Below are 22,346 nucleotides of genomic sequence, written 5' to 3'. Positions count from 1 at the left end.
GGAACATTCACACAGGCACTGGGCCTGAAAGAGTGGATTGTGAACTTGAGTGTCGTGAAGCTTCCCAGTGAGGTGGATGGGGAGTCTGGATTGCAGCTGGAGAAAACCCTCCCTGGTGCTGTGGGAAAACGTGTGTCAGAAGCACTCCGGGCTTTTTCACCCCTTGTCCCCTCTCCCCCCGTGCCCTGTAGGCTCCATTTAGGCACTCTGGATGGCAGATGGGGCCTGTGATGGAGCAAAGTGGATGGTAGGCTGTGGGGAGGCTGTCTGGTCTTGTCTTCGCTTTTAGGGTCTGGATGGTTTTGCTCTAGCTGTCCATGGTAGTTCCCTCTGCACTGCGGACCTTCACATACCAGGGTTAGAGCCTGCAGGTTGGGGTAAGCACAGCATGTTTGCCTTGAGCAGCTCTCCAGAGAGTGAGCCTCCTGCCAGTACGCTTGTGGCCAGGGCCATGCCCATCTCTGGTCATTGCTCCCTTGGGGCCGAGGTTCCATTTGGTTCCTGGACCAGAGCTGTGGTGTTGAGGGCTGGCATAGCCAGATATCTGAAGCAGGGTAAAGGGGCTTGGTGGCCACACATTTCCTGTTGTGGTGGGTGGTGGAGAAATGTAACCCACCTGTCCCTGAATGGGCTGTGAGTTGAAGTGTCTTGCACCTGGACAGTTAGCAGGTGATAAGGATTTTGTCGCTCCTGCCCATGGAGGCCTGCCCTTTATTGACCAGCAGCTGTCACTTACTTTGTTTCTGTTAGCTTTATGCCTGCCCTGTGCTGTTCCTGCTGAAGTGCATGTCTTGCTTCCTTTCTATCTCCTTGGTAGTCACCTGTTCCCCTGCAGGTCCTCCCACCTTGCTGTCAGGTGAGCATGGAAGTCTGACTCTGGCAGGTGTCTAACCCTTGTGAGGAGGAGGCCTTTATTGAACATAAAAGTTGTGATGGCTGTGCCTCACGTTTCCGGAGCTGTGCTATCCATGCTGCCACATGAGGTGATTCATGGTGACAGGGCCAAGTGTCAGAGTCTGAGGGTCAGAGCACCAGCTTAGTAGTCAGGAACATTGTTGAGGCCTGCTCCTCTGCTTGTGGTGGCTGTGGGCAAGTGCCTAAACTCTCTGGCTCCAGCATCCTCTCTGTTATGGGAGACAGGACCTGTCCTAGGTAGTTTTGCTGGGGCACAATAAGGAAAACAGTGGCAGGGCTTTGTGTATACGTGGTTTCAGACCCCTGGCTCTTAGAGCTCAGCTGACAGAAGTGGGACCATGCCGTGGGAGCCTAAGCCTGCCATCCTTGGCCAAAAGTATGTGCTCTGGCATGGGTGAACTATGGATGGTGCTGGGATGCACTCTGTCCCATAGCCAGCTGTTACCCTGGGAGCTGCTACATAGCCTTTTTTTTTTTTTTTTATGTTTTATTTATTTACTTATTTATTTATGATAGTCATACACAGAGAGAGAGGCAGAGACACAGGCAGAGGGAGAAGCAAGCTCCATGCACTGGGAACCTGACGTGGGATTCGATCCCAGGTCTCCAGGATCGCGCCCTGGGCCAAAGGCAGGCGCCAAACCACTGCGCCACCCAGGGATCCCCTGCATAGCCTTTTTATGTGAACTATAAGTCACCCTGCCCAGCATGCAGATTTGAAGTTCACAGCCTCAGGAACTGTCCTTCCTAGGCTCCCAGCCAGGGTTGGCCAATGGAAGTATTGGCAGGAGATTAGGTGGAGGGAGGAAGGAGGAACCAGGACCTTGTTCTCATTCCACTTTGGTAGTTCTATGACAATGGCTGTTTCCCCCATGGTCCCAGTTCTTGCTGGGCAGCCCCGGACCCAGACATTGTTCTGGATTCTGTGCTGACTGGGGTGTTTGCTCCTTAGTGCGCCATCACTGGTATACTCACTGGCGGCATGGAATCCCTCTGGTGCAATACCTAGAGTGTTCCTGGGGCCCTGATGGGACCCTGACTAATGCCCTGTAAACAGTTTCCCCAGGACTGTGACTACATTATGGCTGCTAGGTTATCCCAAACCTTTCCCAAGGCCTCTTGGCACTATTGGCCCCCTCAGTGTTTTTACGGTGCCCTGTACTGTTTCATCACTGCATTTTGAATGTAGGTCCATCTGTATGTCCCTGAGAAACATCTGTACTTAGAACACGGGCAGCCATCATAAACTTCATGGTAAGGATCACCACTATGGAGTACCCAATGGAGTAAAGATACAGTCAATATTTGTTTAAAGAATGATAAGGCACGAATTGATAGCTAATCACTGGACACATTTCAAGTAAGAGCTATCCAGTTAGCATACTCCAACACTACACTGGACGGAGGTAGAACAGTTAATTCAAGCTGATTGTATGCCCAGCGTTGTTCTGAGGTAGTTCTCAGAGCAGCCCTGTGCCGTGCAGCTCTATACAGTCCCATTTTCTGGATAAGGAAGCTGAGGCACAGAGATTAGGTTGGTGGGGGCTGCGCAGGTGATAAGTGACTGCCCTAGGGGTGGAATCCCAGGCTGACTGGCTCCAGAACCTTCAGTCAGCCTGCCAGCTCTACAGCACACAAGAGCCGCATGGCTCACCCTTGGTGAGTGAGGTGGACGTGGAACTCCTGAGTAGAATACTAGCACTCAGGAGTTCTGGATGATCTGGGCTTGTCCAGGGTTAGGCAGCTGTCTGTATAACTTGTCACATTAGAAAACCAAAGGAAAACCACGTTATCTTCACTAATGCCAAACAAGGCAGTTGATAAAACTCATCGTTGCTGATTTTTAAAAATCATAAACCTTAACTAGGAACTAAAAAGATTTCCCTAATAATAGAGAGCAAGTTAGAATAGCAGTCAACGTTTTCAATGAGGAGATGTGTTCCTATTATAATTGGAAGAACCAACCAAGCCAACACTGCAATAACATTGGACATTTTTATGGAAGCTTTAGAAAAAAATAGATAAATAGGAAGATGTGACTACCTATTGATGATTATTAGGCTTAGAAGACCCAAGGGAATAGACTCTAATAATTACAAATAAAGATAACTAATTGCACAAAACACGTTAAGATATATCCCATGAAGAGCTTTTCTATTAGAGTAATCAGAAAAACAATAATGAAAAATAAATCTCACTCATAATGGCAATAAAAGTAATAAAATATCTAGGATTCCCAGTGACGCATATGCCTGAGCCTGGATAAGGTCCTGTTTATAGCTTACTATGTACTTGGGATGGAACATTCAATTCTGTTAAGTTTACATCTTTTATTCAATTCCTTAAAAATCCCAAAGGAACTTTCTAAAAGAAAAAAAAAAAAAAACACTTGCCAGTTTTAAGTTCATCTGGAAGAATAACTTAGTTAAAATCTCCATGCAAGATTCGAAAAAGAGTAATAATGGGGCAGGGAGACCACTGTGCTGGGGACCCAGGCCTGTGGAGGAGTGTTGCTGCTGAGACTCGGCCGGTGCTGTGACGGAGACAGGTGGGGCGGCCGGAGCTTGGGCATGCAGGCTGGCATAAGCTTAAGATTCACATTCCTTCACCGGTTCGGTAATGTTGGTTCAGTCTTTGGGACGAAGAATGGTGGATTTCTTAGGCACTTTCCCCTGCAGTCCCACCACCAACCACTTCAGCCTTTTGATGTTAAACGTTTAGTGTATAAACCATGCTTGTTACTTATTTCAATGATACATGTATACTTTTATCTGTTCTTTGCTGTTGAACATGAATATTTTTTCTTGTGAATAAATCTGTTTTGTGGTATATCCTTTAATAGCCGTGTAGGACTGAACACATCCAGAACTGTAACAGCTTTAAGTCCCAGCACCATCCAGGATATGTAATGGGTCCAGCCTCCCATCCTCAGGAGAATTGGGGAATAGGTACTTACATACTTCACTGTGTTCTGTGGTTCAGTGAGGATCCCCAGCAGAGAAAGCTTGCACGAGACCAAAGTCCTATCCCTCCACACACACCCCTCCCCTGGTGGGGGGAAGCAAGACATCGGAGCCAGTGGTATGCAGGATGGAGAGCTGACAATCTTCAGTGCAGATCCCTCCCAGGTTGAGGATGCCACGAGCTTGAGTTGGCACTGGGTTGTGTAGCTGTCAGTATAGGGGCATTGTCAGGAGGTGTGTGGGCAGAGTGCTTTGCCAGAGCCAGGCTGTATGCTGCAGGCCTCACCTATTCTGATAGTGACTCTCTGGGGGGATCATGCTGCGGTGTGGGTCACGGATGAGTCCGTGGGGACTCAGGACTATGCATCGGTATACTCTTGCTCACTTGACTATTTCATCCCCAAATAGGGTTGTCTTTTAGGTCTTTCTACCTAGATGTCAACTTGCTGACTAGCTTTATCTTTCTCTTCTGTCTGCTCTTTCAGGTTATCTGCACAATCCAGTGTTTCAGATAAATGTTGAGATTATTGAAGCAAAATTCAGTTCATTATGAAGATGACTTGCCCCCTAAAGTTTTCTAGATTTCCACTATGAGGAATTTTTTGTTTCTTGACATCAGTTTATGAGTTAAGTTAGTCACATTACATTTAATGCCATGGCATCTTTTACTTGTGAGGATGGCTGCATGGCCATTGTGGGGTTCTATGTAGAGACTATTTGTTGGCTTTAAGCCTCCAGCATCCTGACTCAGGAAGGGTGTAGGTTTCAGCTGATTTACATGTTGACAGCACACTACCAGATGGCAGAGTAGATTGTCTGGAGTCATGTAACCCAGCACCCTGCTCCCATGGATCCAGCTGGTGAAGGCATTTTTTCTTCTGAGCAGGGAGTCAAGAGGCCGGGTGTGGGGCGTTCAGCGTGCCAGCCTAGGTTCCCCTCTCCTAATCCTGCCTTCTTCCCTTGCAGCTTTCTCAGGGTGCCTATGGGAAGTGTTCAGCCTGTCTTCTAGGACCTGGGGTGGATGAGAAGACTTTGAAAGGGAGGGGAGCATGGTTAGTTTGAAGGGGATCTGCTTTCACATTGTCATCTTCCATTAGTAATCTTTGAGACTGCATTTGGGTCCAGGACTTCTGCAGGCTCTCCTGTTCGCCTTTGAGTCCTACCCCACCACCAAGCTCCCTGTGGTGAAGCACTCCAGGGTGTGTATAGGAACAGTCTTCCAGAGCCCCAGATCCAGGACACTTCAGAGTGCTGGCTTCAGGGAGGCATCTTGTATGGATTCACTCATACAGGCATCAAGACTGCCTCGGGCCACTGTGGCCAGGTTGGCCTTCCTCATGTACAGGTTTTAGGAGGGTATGTTGAGATGTTCTGAACTGATATACAGTATAAAGGGGGCCCTGGGTGTGTGAGCTCTCACCTTTCTCACCCTTCTGCTCTTGTCCTAGCAGGAACTGCTTTTAAGGAGAATCCCACAAAAGCAGCAGTGTGCAGCAGTGTTCATGTATATAAACCTGAGCAGTTTTTTTGGCTATTGACATTTCATCCCTAGAACAAGTCATTAACCAGAGAAGGTGCTAGAGCACTTCCAGTTAGAGGCAGTGATTCTTCTCAGTGCCACTGTGGTGTTGGTAGGACTACCAGATTGTCAGGTACTGGATTGAAGGAACAGATTGAAATGAGAATGTGATGGTGTATGCTAATACAGCTGTTAAAACCAGTTTAGCTTATAATGTGTCACCAGGTATTCTAGTTTTAAATTTTTTTTTTTTTAATTTTTATTTATTTATGATAGTCACAGAGAGAGAGAGAGAGAGAGGCAGAGACATAGGCAGAGGGAGAAGCAGGCTCCATGCACTGGGAGCCTGATGTGGGATTCGATCCCGGGTCTCCAGGATCGCGCCCTGGGCCAAAGGCAAGCGCCAAACCACTGCGCCACCCAGGGATCCCAGGTATTCTAGTTTTAGTCCATCTTATTTCCTGTTATAAAATTAATGCCTCTTGCATCGTTTTAATAAAAATACAACCAAATTTTGATTACTGACTAGTTTTTCCAGCAGTGTATACTGATTTTTTTTTTTTTTTTTTTTTAATTTATGATAGTCACAGAGAGAGAGAGAGAGGCAGAGACACAGGCAGAGGGAGAAGCAGGCTCCATGCACCCGGAGCCCGACGTGGGATTCGATCCCGGGTCTCCAGGATCGCGCCCTGGGCCAAAGGCAGGCGCCAAACCGCTGAGCCACCCAGGGATCCCTGTATACTGATTTTTATGGAAACTTGTAATGCTGATGTCTGGCAAAATTAAATGGCATCCATTTCCAATTTTGACCACATGATTTTTACTTAAATTTCCCATTGTTTGCATAGCATACATGGTAGTACACATCTGGTGAAGGGACACAAGGCTTTGATCATACTTCTTGCTTCATAGGTAACATATAGAATATGATCTACACAGCTTTCATTGAATCATTACAAGATATATGAGAAATGGCTCAACATGATCTTGTTTTTATCATATAAAGCTAGATAATAAATAGTGGATATACATATTTAAGTATTGCTTGCTTTTAAAAGTAGCTTAAAAAGTGGAATCCGGGCAGCCCTGGTGGCGCAGCGGTTTAGCGCCTCCTGCAGCCCAGGGCGTGATCCTGGAGACCCTGGATCGAGTCCCACGTCAGGCTCTCTGTATGATGCCTGCTTCTCCCTCTGCCTGTGTCTCTGCCTCTCTCTCTCTCTGTCTCTATGAATAAATAAAATCTTAAAAAAAAAAAAAAGTGGAGTCCAAGATGGTGGAGTAGGAGGCCTTAGTTTTGTCTGGCCCCAGGAATTCTGCTAGATGGCTGTTAAATCATTCTGAACACTTGGCGAACTCAGCCAGAGATCTAAGAAAAGAATAGCTGCAACTCTACAAATAGACAAGTGACTACTTTCTGCCAAGAATGACAAGATGGAAAAACTCGCCTCAAAAAAGAGAACAGGAGGGATCCCTGGGTGGCGCAGTGGTTTGGCCCCTGCCTTTGGCCCAGGGCGTTATCCTGGAGACCCGGGATCAAATCCCACATTGGGTTCTGGTGCATGGAGCCTGCTTCTTCCTCTGCCTGTGTCTCTGCCCCTCTCTCTCTCTCTCTCTCTCTCTCTCTCTCTCTCTCTCTCCTCTCTCTCTCTGACTATCAGAAAGAAAGAAAAAACAAGAGGCCGTTACTGACTACCAGAGACCTAATCAATATGGACTTAAGATGTCGGAACTGGAGTTCAGAGTAACAATCATAAAGATACTAGCTGGGCTTGAAAAAAACATAGAAGACACTAGATCCCTTTTTGGAGAAATAAAAGAACTATAACAAGTCAAAATAAAAAAGGTTATTTAATGAGATGCAATAAAAAATGGAAGCCCTAACTGCTAGGATAAATGAGGTAGAATAGAGAATTAGTGGTATAGAAGACAAAATGATAGAGAACAAAGAAGCTGAGAAAAAGAGAGGTAACTACTGGAATCACAGGAGGAGAATCTGAGAGATAATTGATACCATAAAGCAAAACAATATTAGAATAATTGGAATCCCAGAAGAAGAGGAAAGAGAGGGAGCAGAAGGTATATTGGAGCAAATTATAGTGGAGAACTTCCCTAATCTGGGGAAGGAAACAGGCATCCAAGTCCAGGAGGCACAGAAAACCCCCCTCAAAGTCAATAAAAAACCTCTTTTTATGTTATACCTGACATATAATAGTGAAACTTACAAATCTCAGAGACAAGGAGAAAATCCTGAAAGCAGCTCTGGACAAGAGGTCCATAGCCTACAAGGATAGAAACATTAGATTGGCAGCAGATCTCTCCACAGAGACCTGGCAGGGCAGACAGGACTGGCAGGGTATTATTCGAGGTCCTAAATTAGAAGAACATGCAGCCAAGAATACTTTATCCAGCAAGGCTCTCATTCAGAATAGAAGGAGAGAGAAAAAAGCTTCCAGGACAAACAGAAACAAAAGGTATTTGTGATTGCCAAACCAGCCCTACAAGAAATATAGAAAGGGATCCTTTAAGTGAAGAGAAAGCCCAAAAATAATATAGACCAGAAAGGAACAGAGACGATATACAGAAACAGTGACCTTATAGGTAATATGATGGCACTAAATTCATATCTTTCAATAGTTACTCTGAATATAAATGGGCTAAATGCCCCAGTGAAAAAAACACAGGGTATCAGATTGGATTTAAAAAAGACCCAGTATGTAAATGCTGTCTGTAAGAGACTTTAGACCCAAAGATACCTCTAGATTTAAAGTGAGGGGGTGGGAGCACTTGGGTGGCTCAGTGTGTTAAGCATCTGTCTTCAGGTCTGGTCATGATCCCAGGGTCCTGGGCTCGAGCCCCGCATTGGGCTCTTTGCTCAGTGGGGAGCCTGCTTCTTTCTCTCCCTCTGCCTACTGCTCCCCCTGCTTCTGTGCTTGCTCTCTCTTTCAAATAAATAAAATATTTAAAAAATAATAAAGCGAGGGGGTAGAAAGCCATTTATCCTACTAATGGAAATGAAAAGAAAGCTGAGGTAGCAGTCTTTACATCAGATGAATTAGATTTTTAAACCAAAGAGTGTAATAAGAGATAAGGAGGGTCACTATATCATCATTAAAGGGTCTATCCAACAAGAAGATCTAACAATTTAAATATTTATGCCCCTTACATGGGAGCAGCCAATTATATAAGCCAATTAATAACAAAAGTAAAGAAACACATCAATAATAATACAGTAATAGTAGAGGACTTTAATACCCCATTCACTGCAATGGACAATCATCTAAGCAGAAGATCAACAAAGAATCAAGAGCTTTGAATGACACACTGGGCCAGATGGACTTAACAGATCTATTCAGAACATTCCATCCTAAAACAGCAGAATACATATTCTTCTCGAGTGCACATTGAACATTCTCCAGAATAGATTACATATAGGGTCACAAATCAGGTCTCAACTGGTACCAAAAGATTGGCTCATTCCTTGCATATTTTCAGACTTTGAAACTGCTTTGAAACTGGAATTCAATCACAAGAGGAAATTTGGAAAGAACTCAAATACATGGGGACTAAAAAGCATCGTACTAAAGAATGAATGGGTCAACCCAGGAAATTAAAGAAGAATAAAATTCATGGAAACAAATGAAAATGAAAACACAACTGTTCGAAACCTTTGGAATGCAGCAGAGGTGCTCAGGAGGGAAGTATGTAGCAATACAAGCTTTTCCCAAGAAACAAGAAAGGTCGCAAATATGCAACCTACCCTTATACCTGAAAGAGCTGGAGAAAGAACAGCAAATAAAGCCTAAGCCTAGCAGGAGAAGAGAAATAATAAACATTAGAGCAGAAATCAATGAAGTAGAAACCGAAAGAACAGTAGAACACAGCAACGAAACTAAGAGCTGGTTCTTTGAAAGAATTAAATTGATAAACTCATGGCCAGACTTATCAAAAAGAAAAGAGAAAGGACCCAAATAAATATAATCATGATGAAAGAGGAGTGATCACAACCAACACCGAAGAAATACAATTTTAAGAACATATGAGCAACTATATGCCAGCAGATTAGCAATCTGGAAGTAATGGAGGCATTCCTAGAGATGTATAAACTGCCAAAATTGAAGCAGGAAGAAATAGAAAACCTGAATAGACCCATAACCAAGAAGAAAATTGAAGCAGTCATCAAAAATTTCCCAAGAAACAAGAAGAGTCTAGGACCAAATGGCTTCCCAGAGGAATTCTACCAAACATTTATTTTTTTTATTTTTTATTTTTTTCTACCAAACATTTAAAGAAGAATTAATATATATTCTTCTGAAGGTGTTCCCAAAAACAGAAATAGAAGTAAAACTTCTAGACTTTTTCTAGGAGGCCAGCATTACCTTGATCCCTAAACCAGAAAAGACCCCACCAAAAAGGAGAATTACAGACCTATATCCCTGATGAACATAGATGCCAAAATTCTCACCAAAATAGGATCCAACAGTCATTAAAAGGATTATTCATCACAACCAAGTGGGATTTATTCCTGGGAAGCAAGAGTGGTTCAGCATCTGCAAATCAGTGTGGTTACACCACATTAAAGAAAGGACAAGAACCATATGATCCTCTCAAGAGATGCAGGAGAAGCATTTGACAAAATACAGCATCCTTTCTTGATTAGAACTCTCCAGTGTAGGGATACAGGGAACATTCCTCAATATCATAAAAGCAATCTTTGAAAAGCCCCCAGGAAGTAACATTCTCAGTGGGGAAAAACTAAGAACTTTTCCCCTAAGGTCAGGAACATGGCAGGCATGTCCACTGTCACCTCTGTTCAACATAGTACTGGAAGTCCTAGCCTCAGCAATCAGACAACAAATGAAAAGGCATCCAAATTGGCAAAGAAGTCAAACTCTCACTTTTTGCAGATGACATGATACTCTATATGGAAAACCCAAGACTCCAACCCCAAATTGCTAGAACACATACAGGAATTCAGCAACATGGCAGGATATAAAGTCAGTGCACAGAAATCAGTGGCATTTCTATACACTAACAATGAGACTGAAGAAAGGATTAAGGAGTCAATCCCATTTACAGTTGTACCCAGACCATAAGATACCTAAGAGTAAACTTAACCAAAGAGGCAGAGGATCTATACTCAGAAAACTATAGAACACTCAAGAAAGAAATTGAGGAAAACATGAAGAAATGGAAAAATGTCCCATGCCCATGGATTGGAAGAACAAACATTGTTAAAATGTCTACACTACCTAGAGCAATCTATATATTCAGTACAATCCCTATCAAAATACCATCAACTTATTTCACAGAGCTGGAAAAATAATCCTAAAATTTGTATAGAATTAGAAAAGACCCCCGAATAGCCAAAGAAATGTTGAAAAAGAAAACCAGAGCCGGGGGCATCATAATGCCTGACTTCAAGCTGTATTACAAAGCTGTGATCCTTGAGACAATATGGTACTGGCACAAGCACACATAGATCAATGGAATAGAACAGAGAACCCAGAAATGGGCCCTCAACTCTAAGGTCAGTTCATCTTCAATGAAGCAGGGAAGACTATCCAATGGGGGAAAAAAAGGACAGTCTCTTCAACAAATAGTATTGGGAAAACTGGACCATTTCTTCACACCGTGCACAAAAATAGACTCAAAATGGATGAAAGACCTAAATGTGAGAAAGGAATCCATCAAAATCTTAGAGGAAAATATAGGAAACATCCTTTGTGACCTTGGCCACAGCAAGTTCTTACTAGACATGTCTCCAAAGGCAAGGGAAATGAAAGCAAAAATGAACTATTGGGACTCCATCAGGATAAAAAACTTATGTACAGCAAAGGAAACAGTTGACACAATGAAAAGACAACCTACAGAATGGGACAAGATATTTGCAAATGACGTATCAGATAAAGGGCTAGTATCCAAAATCTAAAGAACTTCTCAAAGTCAACACTCAGTGAACAAATCATCCAATCAAGAAATGGGCAGAAGACATGAATGGATATCTCTAACGAACGTAAAAATGGCCTACAGGCACATAGTGCTCCACATTACTTGGCATCAGGGAAATACAAATCAAAACCACAGTGAGATACCACCTTACACCAGTGAGAATGCGGAAAATTAACAAGGCAGGAAACCACAAATGTTGGAGAGGATGCGGAGAAAAGGGAACCCTCTTAACTGTTGGTGGGAATGTGAACTGGTGCAGCCACTCTGGACCTTAAAAAGTTGAAAATAGAGCTATTGTGTGACCCAGCAATTACACTACTACTAGGTATTTATGCAAAGGATACAAATGTAGTGTAATGATGGGATACCTGCATCCCAGTGTTTATACCAGCAATGTCCAGTGTAGACAAACTATGGAAAGAGCCAGAATGTCCCTGAACAGATGAATGGATAGAGGATACACACACACACACATACACTGGAATACTACTCAGCCCATCAAATAAAATGAAATCTTACCATTTGCAACAACATGGATGGAACTAGAGGATATTATGCTAAGCGAAATAACGTCAATCAGAGAAACTTATGATCTCATATGTGAAATTTAAGAAACTAAACAGGATCATAGGGGAAGATCAAGACAAAATCAGAGGGAGACAAACTGTAAGAGACTCTTAATCATAGGAAACAAACTGAGGGCTACTGGATGGGAAGTGGGTAGGGGATGGGGTAACTGGGTGATGGGATGAGCACTGGGTGTTGTATGAGACTGATGAACCACTGACCTCTGACCAATAATACATTGTATGTTAATTAATTGAGTTTAAATTTTAAAAGAGCTACATTACTTGATGCTTTCCTTAAGCGATTTCACAGTGGTTTTCATAATACCCCTTAAACCATGCTTTGGTGTTTATTTGAACTGAAAAGTGAAATCGGACCTTTTGTGAGGCAGGAGCAGTGTCCTGATGGTCCAGACTGCTGCTGCCAGCTCTGCGTGCACAGATCCCGGCGAGCTGCACCGGAGTGCTGTCATTGTGATGAAATTACATCTAAAGCACAGGAGTATTTTATTTAAAATGTTTCTTAATTGGCAGAAGTTGAGAAGTACTTAGATGCAGCCGCCTGAGCCTCCTGGAAAAAGTCACAGTTCTCAGTGCTTTTATAGTACAATGTTGCTTTTGATATTTCATCATTATCAAAGTTTCTAATAGGTTTTGTTATTTTGGTTGTGTTTGCATCACTAATAATTGCAGTGGTAACTGGGTTTTTCAGATGAAGATTTTAGCTCTAGAAAGTATAAGTAAGTCTTCAAACGAACTCTATGTGCGTGTGTGCATGTGATGCGCGTTCGGGTGGTGCAGGACCTGAGCCTAACGGCACATTCCGGGAGTTGAGAGGAGTAGCACGCGGTTCAGGGAGAATAGGAAGTGATGTAGAGTTTCTCGCTGTTAGAGAAGAGCAAGCGGATCCCGGGCCCCAGCACTGCACCTTGCTGGCTCACCCAGGTGCCAGTGCTGGTCTGCGGTTGGGCCGCCCACAGGGCAGTTAGGAGCACGGAGGAGGCCAGAGCTGTGCTCACAAGGGGACTGGATTCCCTGAGGCCCAGGCGCTGACGGATGGAAGGGGAAGCAGGTGCTCAGCTGTGCTGGGTCTGTGTTTCCCTGCAGTGAAGGGGGCGCCACACATGCTCCCTGAAAACCGAGACTTGCCACCAAGGTGAAGAATCCCTCAGCATCCAGGAAGGAAATAACAGGCCCCCCACCAAGAGCTGTGTCTGTCAAGTGCAAGGCTTAGGGAGAGTGATCCCAGAGTTTCCTGGCAGCCAGGTTGTCCCGTGGGTGTGGAGGCCGCAGACAGCCCTGGGTGGGAGCAGTCCCGAGCTTGTGGGAAACTCTGCTGGGGCAATGGGCAGGAGCAGGCGGGCATCAGCGTGGGGCACCCCCGTAGCACATGGCGCAGCTGCAGAGCTTGGACCTGTAGGCCAGTGCTGGCACTGAGACTACAGGAGAACTTGCCGTAATGGAGCCGGTGCATCCTGTGTGCCAGAGTCGACCGTTCCTGTTTAAAATGGAAACATGAAAAAATAAATAAATAAATAAAGAATAATAAAATGGAAACTTGGAGTACAGAGACCTACACAAAGAACATAGCCTCTCATGTTTTTCCTCTTTTCCCTGTTAATGTTATGAAAAATCGTGAGAAATTTTCACGAAGATGTGTTTTCTGGAAGTTCAGAACATTCTTCAGTTTCACCTGTTCCTTTTCATTTTATTAAATCCAAAAAAACTAAATGCTTTTATTATTGTTAGCCTGTGTGAGGGTCACTGTAAAACTGTATGAAGTCATTCGTGTTCGCCTGTCCTGGGCTGCCTGCACATAGCCGTCACCGCACCTGAAATTCCGTGGCACTTACTAGGACCCAGGCACTATTCTGAACTTGTATCACATATTTCCTTAATCCTCCCAGAACTTTGAGGTAAGGAGTCTTGTTCCCATTTCACAAGGAGGCCAGAGCTTAGGCTGCTGTCCCAGGTCAGACTGTGGCGTCAGTGGCCACTGGTGTGGGCTTTCCTGCTGCTCACAAACCATGCGCTGTCAGTTTCTGGGTGCTCGGATTGTTCCTTTCTTCTTTGTACTTAATTATTTTGAAAAGCATGTTCTTATTCAGTCAATGAAGTGATGACTCTTGATTGATGCCCAAGAATCACTCTGAAGGAAAAGATGGGGGAATTTAAAACAAAAAGGTCCAGCAAATTAAACTATGGTATTCATGATTTTCATACATGTACTGACCACAATAATTTATTCCACTATTAAGGCATATAATATTAAAAGATTAACAGTCAAAAAAAAAAAAGAAACAGAAAACGCCTGAAGGATTTGGCAGCTTATTGAGCACCTGCTGAGGGCCTGAGGGTGGCTGTGCTAGCCAGCTGTCTTCCCTCTTTCCCTGCTGCAGCTCTGCGGCTCTGTGTGGTAGTTGCACGCCATGGTCTGGGGGAGCTCTTGTTCTTGGGGTTGCAGGGTAAGGAGGGGCCTCTGCCCCCGTGGAATGAACACCGCGGGTCTGATTGCCGAGTGTCCAGAAGACATGGGTGTGAGTTTGCCACGTTTACTAATCAAAATCTTGGTGTTTTTCACCATGACTCTGTGGACTGGTTTGGAGTATGCAGGGCTGTGCACAGTGATGACGGGGAGGCTGTGCCCCCAGAGTGTGACCTCGGCTAGGGCAGGGCTTGAGCAGCCACCCACACTGCATGTGTTGGTTTGTTTCATTGTAGGAGCCTCAGGGCCCACTCAGAGGAAAATGAAAGGTGGCATGGCCAGTCCTGCTCACTGCCACACAAACCCAACTGGTTGGTTGTACGGGAACCTAGTGGTGCCCAGTGGAGGTGTGCCAGGACCAGCTCCAGCAGCCGGTGTGCAGTGCATTCAGGTCCAGTTGCTGCAGGTAAGAGCCAGTGAGCCCAAGGGCTGCCAGTCTCAGGGAAGCTGCCAAGCTGCTGGCCGGGTGGGACTGGGGGGAGCCTGTCTTCGGGTCGGTTTCCTGAGTTTCTACTCCTCTGGAGCTCCTCCCTCTCAGGAGCTGCCCCCACCCTGCTTCAAAGCATCCCTAGTCCTGGGTGAGGATGGTCACCAGGACTGACGCCTGACTGTCCCCACACCTCCCGTGTCTGCGGCCCGTGAAGTCTGTGCCACACCTCCCCGCTGGGGCTGAAGTGGAGGTGCAGCCCTGCTCCGGCTCGGGCCTCCTCATAGCTGCCGGTGTCTGGGGAGGGCTCGCAGTGCAGCTGAGGATAGAGCCTTTATGTGTTCAAGATACCGGCTTTCCCCCGCTCCCCGCCTGTCTTCCCTACAAAATGAGCCCCTCACAGGCAGGCCAGCCACCTCTTGGACTGTGCCGGGGGCACCACGGGCACCTGCAGCTGACAGCCACTCACTCCCTGAACACCCACTAGACACAATGGGTACACCTTGGTTTCCAGTCTCATTTTGGAGGAACTGGAAGAGGAACAATAAATTGAGGCTGTTTAGGGGAGAGAAGAGCCCTGCCCTGATCACGTGCCACCTCTTCCCTGAGCAGTGCCTGTGTTCTCTGCACCCTGGGGCAGCTAGGGGAGGCACAGAGGTATCCGAGACTTTTGAGGGCTGAGCTGGCTCCGAATGGGGAGAAGGCCGGATCCATGGGGTCTCTAGTTCTGGGAGAGGCTTGTCGAGGAGATAGGACTGTGCCACTTGTGAAGAGTCTAAGAGGGGCAGGGAGGGCTTGGGAGACGGGGCCAGGGAACAGCCTTGCTCTTACAGAAAACAAGAAGCTAACGTGGTGGCAGTGGGACCTAGGAAGCTTAGGCTCAGGGTGAGCAGGAAAACAGGTCTCTTCTTGCCTGCTCTGGGGCCACGGCATTAGAGCAGTAGACAGGTCAGGGCTCTCCCCAGATGGGGGCTGTGGGGCGGGGGGAGAACCAGCAGAGCCCTTCTGAACATGGTCACGGCTGGCAGGTGAGACCTGGGGAAGGCAAGACTGGAGGCTCTGAGTCTGCGACTTCAAGGAAGCTGGTGCCATTGCAGCAAAGGCACTCATTGGAAAGGGAGAAGTGCTGTTTGAGACCCCCAGTTGAAGATGTGAGCCTTGAGGCAGAGAAATCTCACTTTTAATTCTCTACCTTTCCCTTTCCAGCCAGTATTGTCTGGGGCAAGTTACCTAAGTTCTCTGAGCCTCAGTTTTATTGTCTGTGAAGTACGAGTGGTCATGCTCAGCACAGGAGGTTCGTGAGGCTGGGAGAAGGTTGGGCGATGCTGATGGTGACAGTGGCACCACCTCGAGTGGCTGGGCGGTGGGCCACCATGGGCTGGGCCTGCACGTGAACACTGAAATGTTAGATGGTGTACCTTTTCCTGCTTGCCTGATTAGGGGCCTAGGAGCCTCCCCTCTTGGGACACCAACTTGGCTGTGGATCGGGGCAGAGATGGGCCTTCTCTTGCAGCGTGGGGCAGCTGCTGGTGAGCCGGGGGGCGTGCAGGGAGGGCAGTGGGAACCTCTGCCAGTGTTCAGGAACAGCCTACAGGAGGGAAATCAGGGCCTTGGCTGGCGGGAGGTTCTGAGCATCAGGGAGTTCCAGGGAAAGGCCTGGGAGTGCGGAGTAGCCACATGGCAGGAGGGATGGGCCGCAGGCTGGAAACAGGTAAGAGACTGAGCACCAGGAGGAGGGGCAAGCAGCCCCCAGCCCCCGATTTCAGTTATTGGGTCCTCAGGCCTCAGCTGGCGCCTGCTGTGGCCTCTCCTGGGATCTGGTGGATATGTATCTGAGCAATGGGAATCCTCAGGCCAAGGTGAGGAATGGTGCTGTGCTTGGTAAATGAGACATGCCATTGCCTCCCTAGGATGACCCCTCCAGTGAAGCAGCCTCACCGTTGGTCCTCAGCCCACAGCCTTCTGCCTTCCACCCCCTGTATGCTGTCGATTTGCCCATCTACGTCCTCCAGGTTTGGACGCCTTACAACTCTTTGGGTTTGTTAACAACTCTTTGGGTTTGTTAGTAAGATTGTCATGAAGCGTCTGGCTTTCTGAGACTTGTCACTGAGGTAGGGCTCTAGTGGAAACTCACTGGGTTGGTTGCCAGGATGTCTTGCTGCTTTCTAGAAGACGTAGGTAAGTGACCAAGAAATGAAAGACTGAGAATAAAGACTGAGAATAAAGCCTCAATAAAACTGAGGCTCAGGTTTGCTCACCATTGTAGCCCCTACTTGTAAATAAGGTGAAGTTTAATATATTATTTAAATAGTTCATATTTAGAAATTCTAGTCAAGTTTCTCCTAGGAGAAAGGCTGTCCAGTTTTGGGTTTTTTTGTTTTTTTTTTTTTTAAGATTTATTTATTTATTTGAGGGGATAGGGCAGAGGAAAAGGCAGAGAAACCCAAGAAGGCTGTTCTGAGTTTGGAGCCTGACATGGGGCTCAGTCTCATGACCCTGACAGTAGACCTGAGCCCAAACCAAGAGTTGGATGCTTAACCGACTGGCCAGCCAGGTGCTCCCAGACCAGCCACGGTTTAACCTATGGGAAAACAGACCCAGGAAGGTTTGCTTAAGTAAGTGGATGAACCACGTGTAGGTGGCAGTGGGTAATTTAGATTTGGCAATAAAATAAAATAAAATAAGTAAAATAAAATAAAATAAAATAAAATAAAATAAGTAGCTTATCAAATTTCTAATAATTCAGCCTTAGATTACTTATTTCTAAAATCCATACATGTGGTAATTTTTTCTTGTATTCAAATTGGGCTATTCAGCATTTTCCTTTTTTTTTTTTTAATTTATTTTTTATTGGTGTTCAATTTGCCAACATATAGCATAACACCTAGTGCTCAGCCCATCAAGTGCCCCCCTCAGTGCCCGTCACCCAGTCACCCCCACCCACCTCCCTTTCTACCACCCCTTGTTCGTTTCCCAGAGTTAGGAGTCTCTCATGTTCTGTCTCCCTTTCTGATATTTCCCATTCATTTTTTCTCCTTTCCCTTTTGTTCCCTTTCACTATTTTTATATTTCCCAAATGAATGAGACCATATGATGTTTGTCCTTCTCCGATTGACTTACTTCACTCAGCATAATGCCCTCCAGGTCCCTCCATGTCGAAACAAATGGTGGGTATTTGTCGTTTCTAATGGCTGAGGAATATTCCATTGTATACATAGACCACATCTTCTTCATCCATTCATCTTTCGATGGACACCGAGGCTCCTTCCACAGTTTGGCTATTGTGGACATTGCTGCTAGAAACATCAGGTGCAGGTGTCCCGGCGTTTCACTGCATCTGTATGTTTGGGGTAAATCCCCAGCAGTTATTCAGCATTTTCCTTAACGTCTAAAACAGATATTGAGTAAAGTGCTGGTGCACAGAGGGGGCTGGTGGGGCTCCCAGACAGCTGGAGTGGGGTCCCTTCAAATGCAGTTGGGGAATGTGTATTCAGAAGACCTCACAGGTGTTGACTCCATTCTGTGTGGTATTCCCACTCATGAGATCGTTCTTAAATCTGGTAGTGTACTAATAATTGGCCGAAAGATATTCACCCTTGCCTTGGATCTAATGCAGTGGGAGAGTTGTAGCAGGAGGAGGGGGTGGGTAGGTGGGTGGTGGTGCAGCCGCTATTGCTGCCCACGGGCAGCTAGGAGTTGGGAGAGGTGCCATAAAGGGTCATAAAGTAACCTGGGACAGTCACGTTGCCCAGAACACCTGCAACATAGTAGTATTAAGTTCACTTTGTCTTCTTTAGTGCCTGTTTACACTAAAACTTCTTTCTTCAAGAAATATGTGCTAAAATGAGGGGAAAGCAAGTTCTTTTTGATAAAGTAAGGGGTGCCTTACTGGCTGGCTTTGCGGGTTATGCTGCTGGTTGTGTGGGGTTGCCGGGCCACCTTCTGCAGGTGGCTGTGCGCCGCCCCAGCCCCTGCTCTGCCCCTCACTACTCTGCTTGGTTTTTCAGGAGGTGCTTCCTGCAGCTGGAGGGGCTGCCAGGCCCGAGGATATGCAGTGTGCAGGGAGCACCATCAATCTGCGAGACCTGCAGTGACGGCAACCCTCTGCCCCGGGGGTGACACCTCTGGTCTATGTCCCACGAGACTCCATTACGTGGTCGTGCAGTCCCCATAGGGTTTCTGCTCAGAAGGCTAGCCGAGCTCCTCAGAAACCTATGGGCACGTTTCTCAAAAATGTTTTTCTTATATTTTATCAGGAACCATTTGGGGGCTGTATTTGTTGAAATTGCCTTATACGAGCAAAGTGCTTCGTTGAGTCAAGGGACTGCCTTCAGGGCAGAGCACATGGCTTTCCCATACTCGGCCATGCAGGGACATTTCCTGTCCCATTCCATCTGCACCATGGAGCACCTGCTGCGTTAGACAAACAGACTTACGCGGGATTGGGGTAGAGTACAGAGTCCCTAGTCAAGTACCACGTATTTGTAGTAAAAGCCAGTGGTATCTTTCAGCTTCTGTGTTTTAGCGTTTGGCCTGAGGGGGATCTGGAAACAGTTTTCCCTTTCTGAGAGCTGTTTCCCAGCCCCCTGGGTGGTGTTTGCAGTTGGGCTGATTCTGTCTCCCTCTAGGGCAGAAGCGGGCATGTTGTCACCGTGAAGCCACCTTGGAATCCCCATGTCGACAGAGCCCACGGACAGCTGGCGTGTGGGGTGATGTGGGGTGCACTGAGGCCCTGTTAGCAAGGCCTCCGCACAGACCAGACTTAGACCTTATAATTTGGGGATGGATGGTAGCGTTAACACTAAATTCTTCTAAATTCTGTTTTTGGGTGTTCATGTTTAGTAATTTGTCCAGTTTCTAAAGTCGTGGCCTGATTACTGCTGACGTGTAGGATGGTGACAGTGGCCTGTGTGCTTGTCACGTTGCACGTGTGCATAGACTGCATCCCCGTTGTTTCCAGAGTACAATCTGTCTTGCAAAGGAGATGATCTGATAACCTTGCACATATTTATTTGTTTGCTAGCAGGACTGGCCGCGGGTCACTCAGAAGTGCTGTTTTCCGCCTTGTGCCTATCAAGGCACATGTCTTTTGAGAAGCTGTTTGGTTCTTGGACGTGGAATTGTCCAGACTCTGCCTGTTTTGTGTTTCTTCGTGTCTGGAGTTGTCAGCCTTTGACAATGACCCCAGCACTCAGGTGTGAGTCCTCCCTGTATCCTGCTCTGAGGTGCTGTTTGGGTGCTTTTCTACCCACAGGAACTCGGGCCCCATTTATAAACAGTCTTTACCTGCAGAGCCCTGTGCCAAGTCACAGACTAAGGTTTTGTGTCTGCCTGGCCCCTCAGCCTCCCAGTCGCCCAGCAGCCCTCTCCCTGCATGAGAGCCAGCCTGCCTGCCAGGGTGGCCTTAGGGGCTGGTGGCCACCATTGTCCTGGTGGGAGTGGGGCCAGGCCATGGGAACACTCGCTTCGGAGTATGTTGCTAGACCTTCCCCCGGGACATCTCCCCCTATGGAGTGATTGGTACTGACTGGCAGTTTTCTGGGCTCTGGGTTCCTTGGTGGCCAAGGGCCCAACTTCTAGTACAAACGAATAAAAGTTTTTGTATAGTCACGTACTAGTGGTGTCGCTTGGCTTACTTCACTGGAATGTGTGTGTATAGTGTTGACATGGTGTTTTGTCTTCTGTCGATAGTGTAACCCTCTCGTCCACCCAGCTTGCTGCCTCCTTTTATGGTCTTTGCACATCAGACCTCAGCGTGGGCTTGGCCCGTGTGTCTCAGACGTGCGGGCCAGGCTGAGCTCCTCCTCCCAAGCTGGGGCTTGGGCTCCAGGGATCAGAGGGCTGGGTGCGGGTGTTGGAACCAACCTGCCTCCTTAAACAGGGCATCAGGCTACCACGAGGGGGAGTTTATTTCACACGCATGAGGAAGCGTACTGAGGGAGGCCAGGTGGGGGGCATGTGGACACAGGGACAGCTGCTGCGGGCCAGCTGGTGGCTAGGTGAAGAAGAGCAGCTGTTCCTCCTTGTCCTGGTCCATCAGCACGTGCTCGGGCTCCTCCTTTGCTTTGAGAGCAGGGGGCCGGGAGCGACACACCAGTCTCCTGCCTCTCTGCAGGGCAAGCAGACTCCGTGAGCAGGTGCCCCACGGCTCCAGGCCCCACGACCCCCAGCAGGCGCCACCTAGGTCAGGTGCTGGTGTCCTGAGCGTGCCTGGAGGCTGGTGGGCCCAGGCGGTGGGGCCCGGGACGTCCTGGCCTCTGCAGTCTGCCCGCAGGCTCAGGGCTGGAGCTGCCCTCAAACTACTCAGGCCTGAGTACCCCCAGTGTTTCCAGAGCCTGTTCCTGGGCTGCTGCCCCGAGATGGGTGAGTGTTGCGGGGGCACACCAGGAAGCACACGGGGAAGTATCTGGCTAAACAGAGGGAACCCGCTTCCTTTGGGGGACTTGTGGGGAGACCCCACAGTATGTGTTGTCCCCACGTGACGGCATGGGGGGTGCTGCTGTATGCAGAGAGCAGCCCCTCGGCCTTGTGTCTGCTGGGGGCCGGGGGCTGTATCCAGGCTTGGGCCTGCACTGGGGAGTGCGCCTCCTGCTTCCAGGGCCAAAAGGAAGTTCCTGGCAGGGCAGTCAGGTTGGGGACCCCTTGGGTATGGGTGATGAGCTGGAGGGGCGGGGTCTGGCCTAAGCGTTGGTGGTATGGTGGGCCCCTGAGGGGCTGAGCTGTTCCTGCCAGCTCCTGGAGCCGAGGGCTGCACCAGGGCAGGGCCGCGAGGGTACCAGCCAGTGCAGTGGCTGACCAGGATAGGGCAGGTAGCCCCACTGGAGGACGTGCAGGGGAGGCGGGGCCCGAGATGTGGAGGGCAGCCCTACGGGACAGGGGCTGGTGGGGGCCGGGAAGCCAGAGACCCCACTCTAGCCTGGCCTTACTCTGGGGGCCCTGCCTTGCTCCCAGCACCTCAGCAGTAGCGCCTGCAGAGGGGGTGAGCCAGGCTTGGCCACAGGCCCCCGGCCCCTCCTAGCCCCACTGTGCCTGGTCGCAGGGCCCTTCCCCAGCAGCGACTCCCTGGGGCCACCCTGCCCACCTTCCTCTTGATCTCAGCCTGGGCCCGGGCCCGGGCCCGCTGCATCCGCTCCTCCTGCAGCTGCTTCTGCATCATGACCTTCTCTTCCCGGAGTCTGGGTGTCCATGACAGCACGAGATGGATTGAGGACTGGAGGCACCTGGGGAGGCTCCCAGACCCCCTTCCTGGCTCCTTGTGTGCAGCCCACAGTCAGGCCATGGCCCTGCCTCTGGAGAAAAGTGCCCCCACTTCCCCCTCTTCCCTGCCAGGCGAGGTTGGCTTCTGCTCCTGTTTCTTCGGGTTCCTGGCTCCGGAGCATCAGCTCATATGCCCTGGAGGCCCACGTTCCCTGGTCACTGGTCTGCCTGTGTGTGCATCTGGTCATCAGACCTTTGCCCAGTGCCTGCTCCCACCAGGGTACAAGACGAGGGACACCGAGGAAGAGCCCCTGTGCTTGTGAGA

General features: G+C 48.0%; 2 protein-coding genes across 7 annotated transcripts in view; one reads left to right on the top strand and one right to left on the bottom strand.

The window, feature by feature from the left end:
- ZXDC (ZXD family zinc finger C) overlaps positions 1-20,438 on the top strand; it is a 45,700-nt gene extending 25,262 nt beyond the window's left edge. For both annotated transcript variants that reach the window (XM_025991642.2, XM_072720128.1), the window contains 3 exons: positions 14,634-14,803; positions 16,735-16,836; positions 18,832-20,438. In XM_025991642.2, the coding sequence (XP_025847427.2) occupies positions 14,634-14,803; positions 16,735-16,836; positions 18,832-18,918 (359 nt within the window). In that variant the 3' untranslated portion in view covers positions 18,919-20,438. The remainder of the gene's footprint in view (positions 1-14,633; positions 14,804-16,734; positions 16,837-18,831) is intronic.
- Positions 17,649-22,346, bottom strand: part of CFAP100 (cilia and flagella associated protein 100) — a 56,776-nt gene continuing 52,078 nt past the window's right edge. For 3 of the 5 annotated variants that reach the window (XM_072720129.1, XM_072720131.1, XM_072720132.1), the window contains 2 exons: positions 21,906-22,249; positions 20,710-20,933 (listed from right to left, as the gene is read on the bottom strand). In XM_072720129.1, coding sequence (XP_072576230.1) covers positions 21,919-22,249 — 331 coding nt within the window. In that variant the 3' untranslated portion in view covers positions 20,710-20,933; positions 21,906-21,918. Of the gene's footprint in view, positions 20,934-21,905; positions 22,250-22,346 lie in introns of all 5 variants that reach the window. The other 2 variants (XM_025991609.2, XM_072720130.1) reach the window with 2 other exon arrangements.

This window comes from Vulpes vulpes, chromosome 9 (assembly GCF_048418805.1).
Source record: "Vulpes vulpes isolate BD-2025 chromosome 9, VulVul3, whole genome shotgun sequence".
Taxonomy (NCBI): Eukaryota; Metazoa; Chordata; class Mammalia; order Carnivora; family Canidae; genus Vulpes; species Vulpes vulpes.
This window is presented reverse-complemented; position numbering and strand designations above follow the sequence as displayed.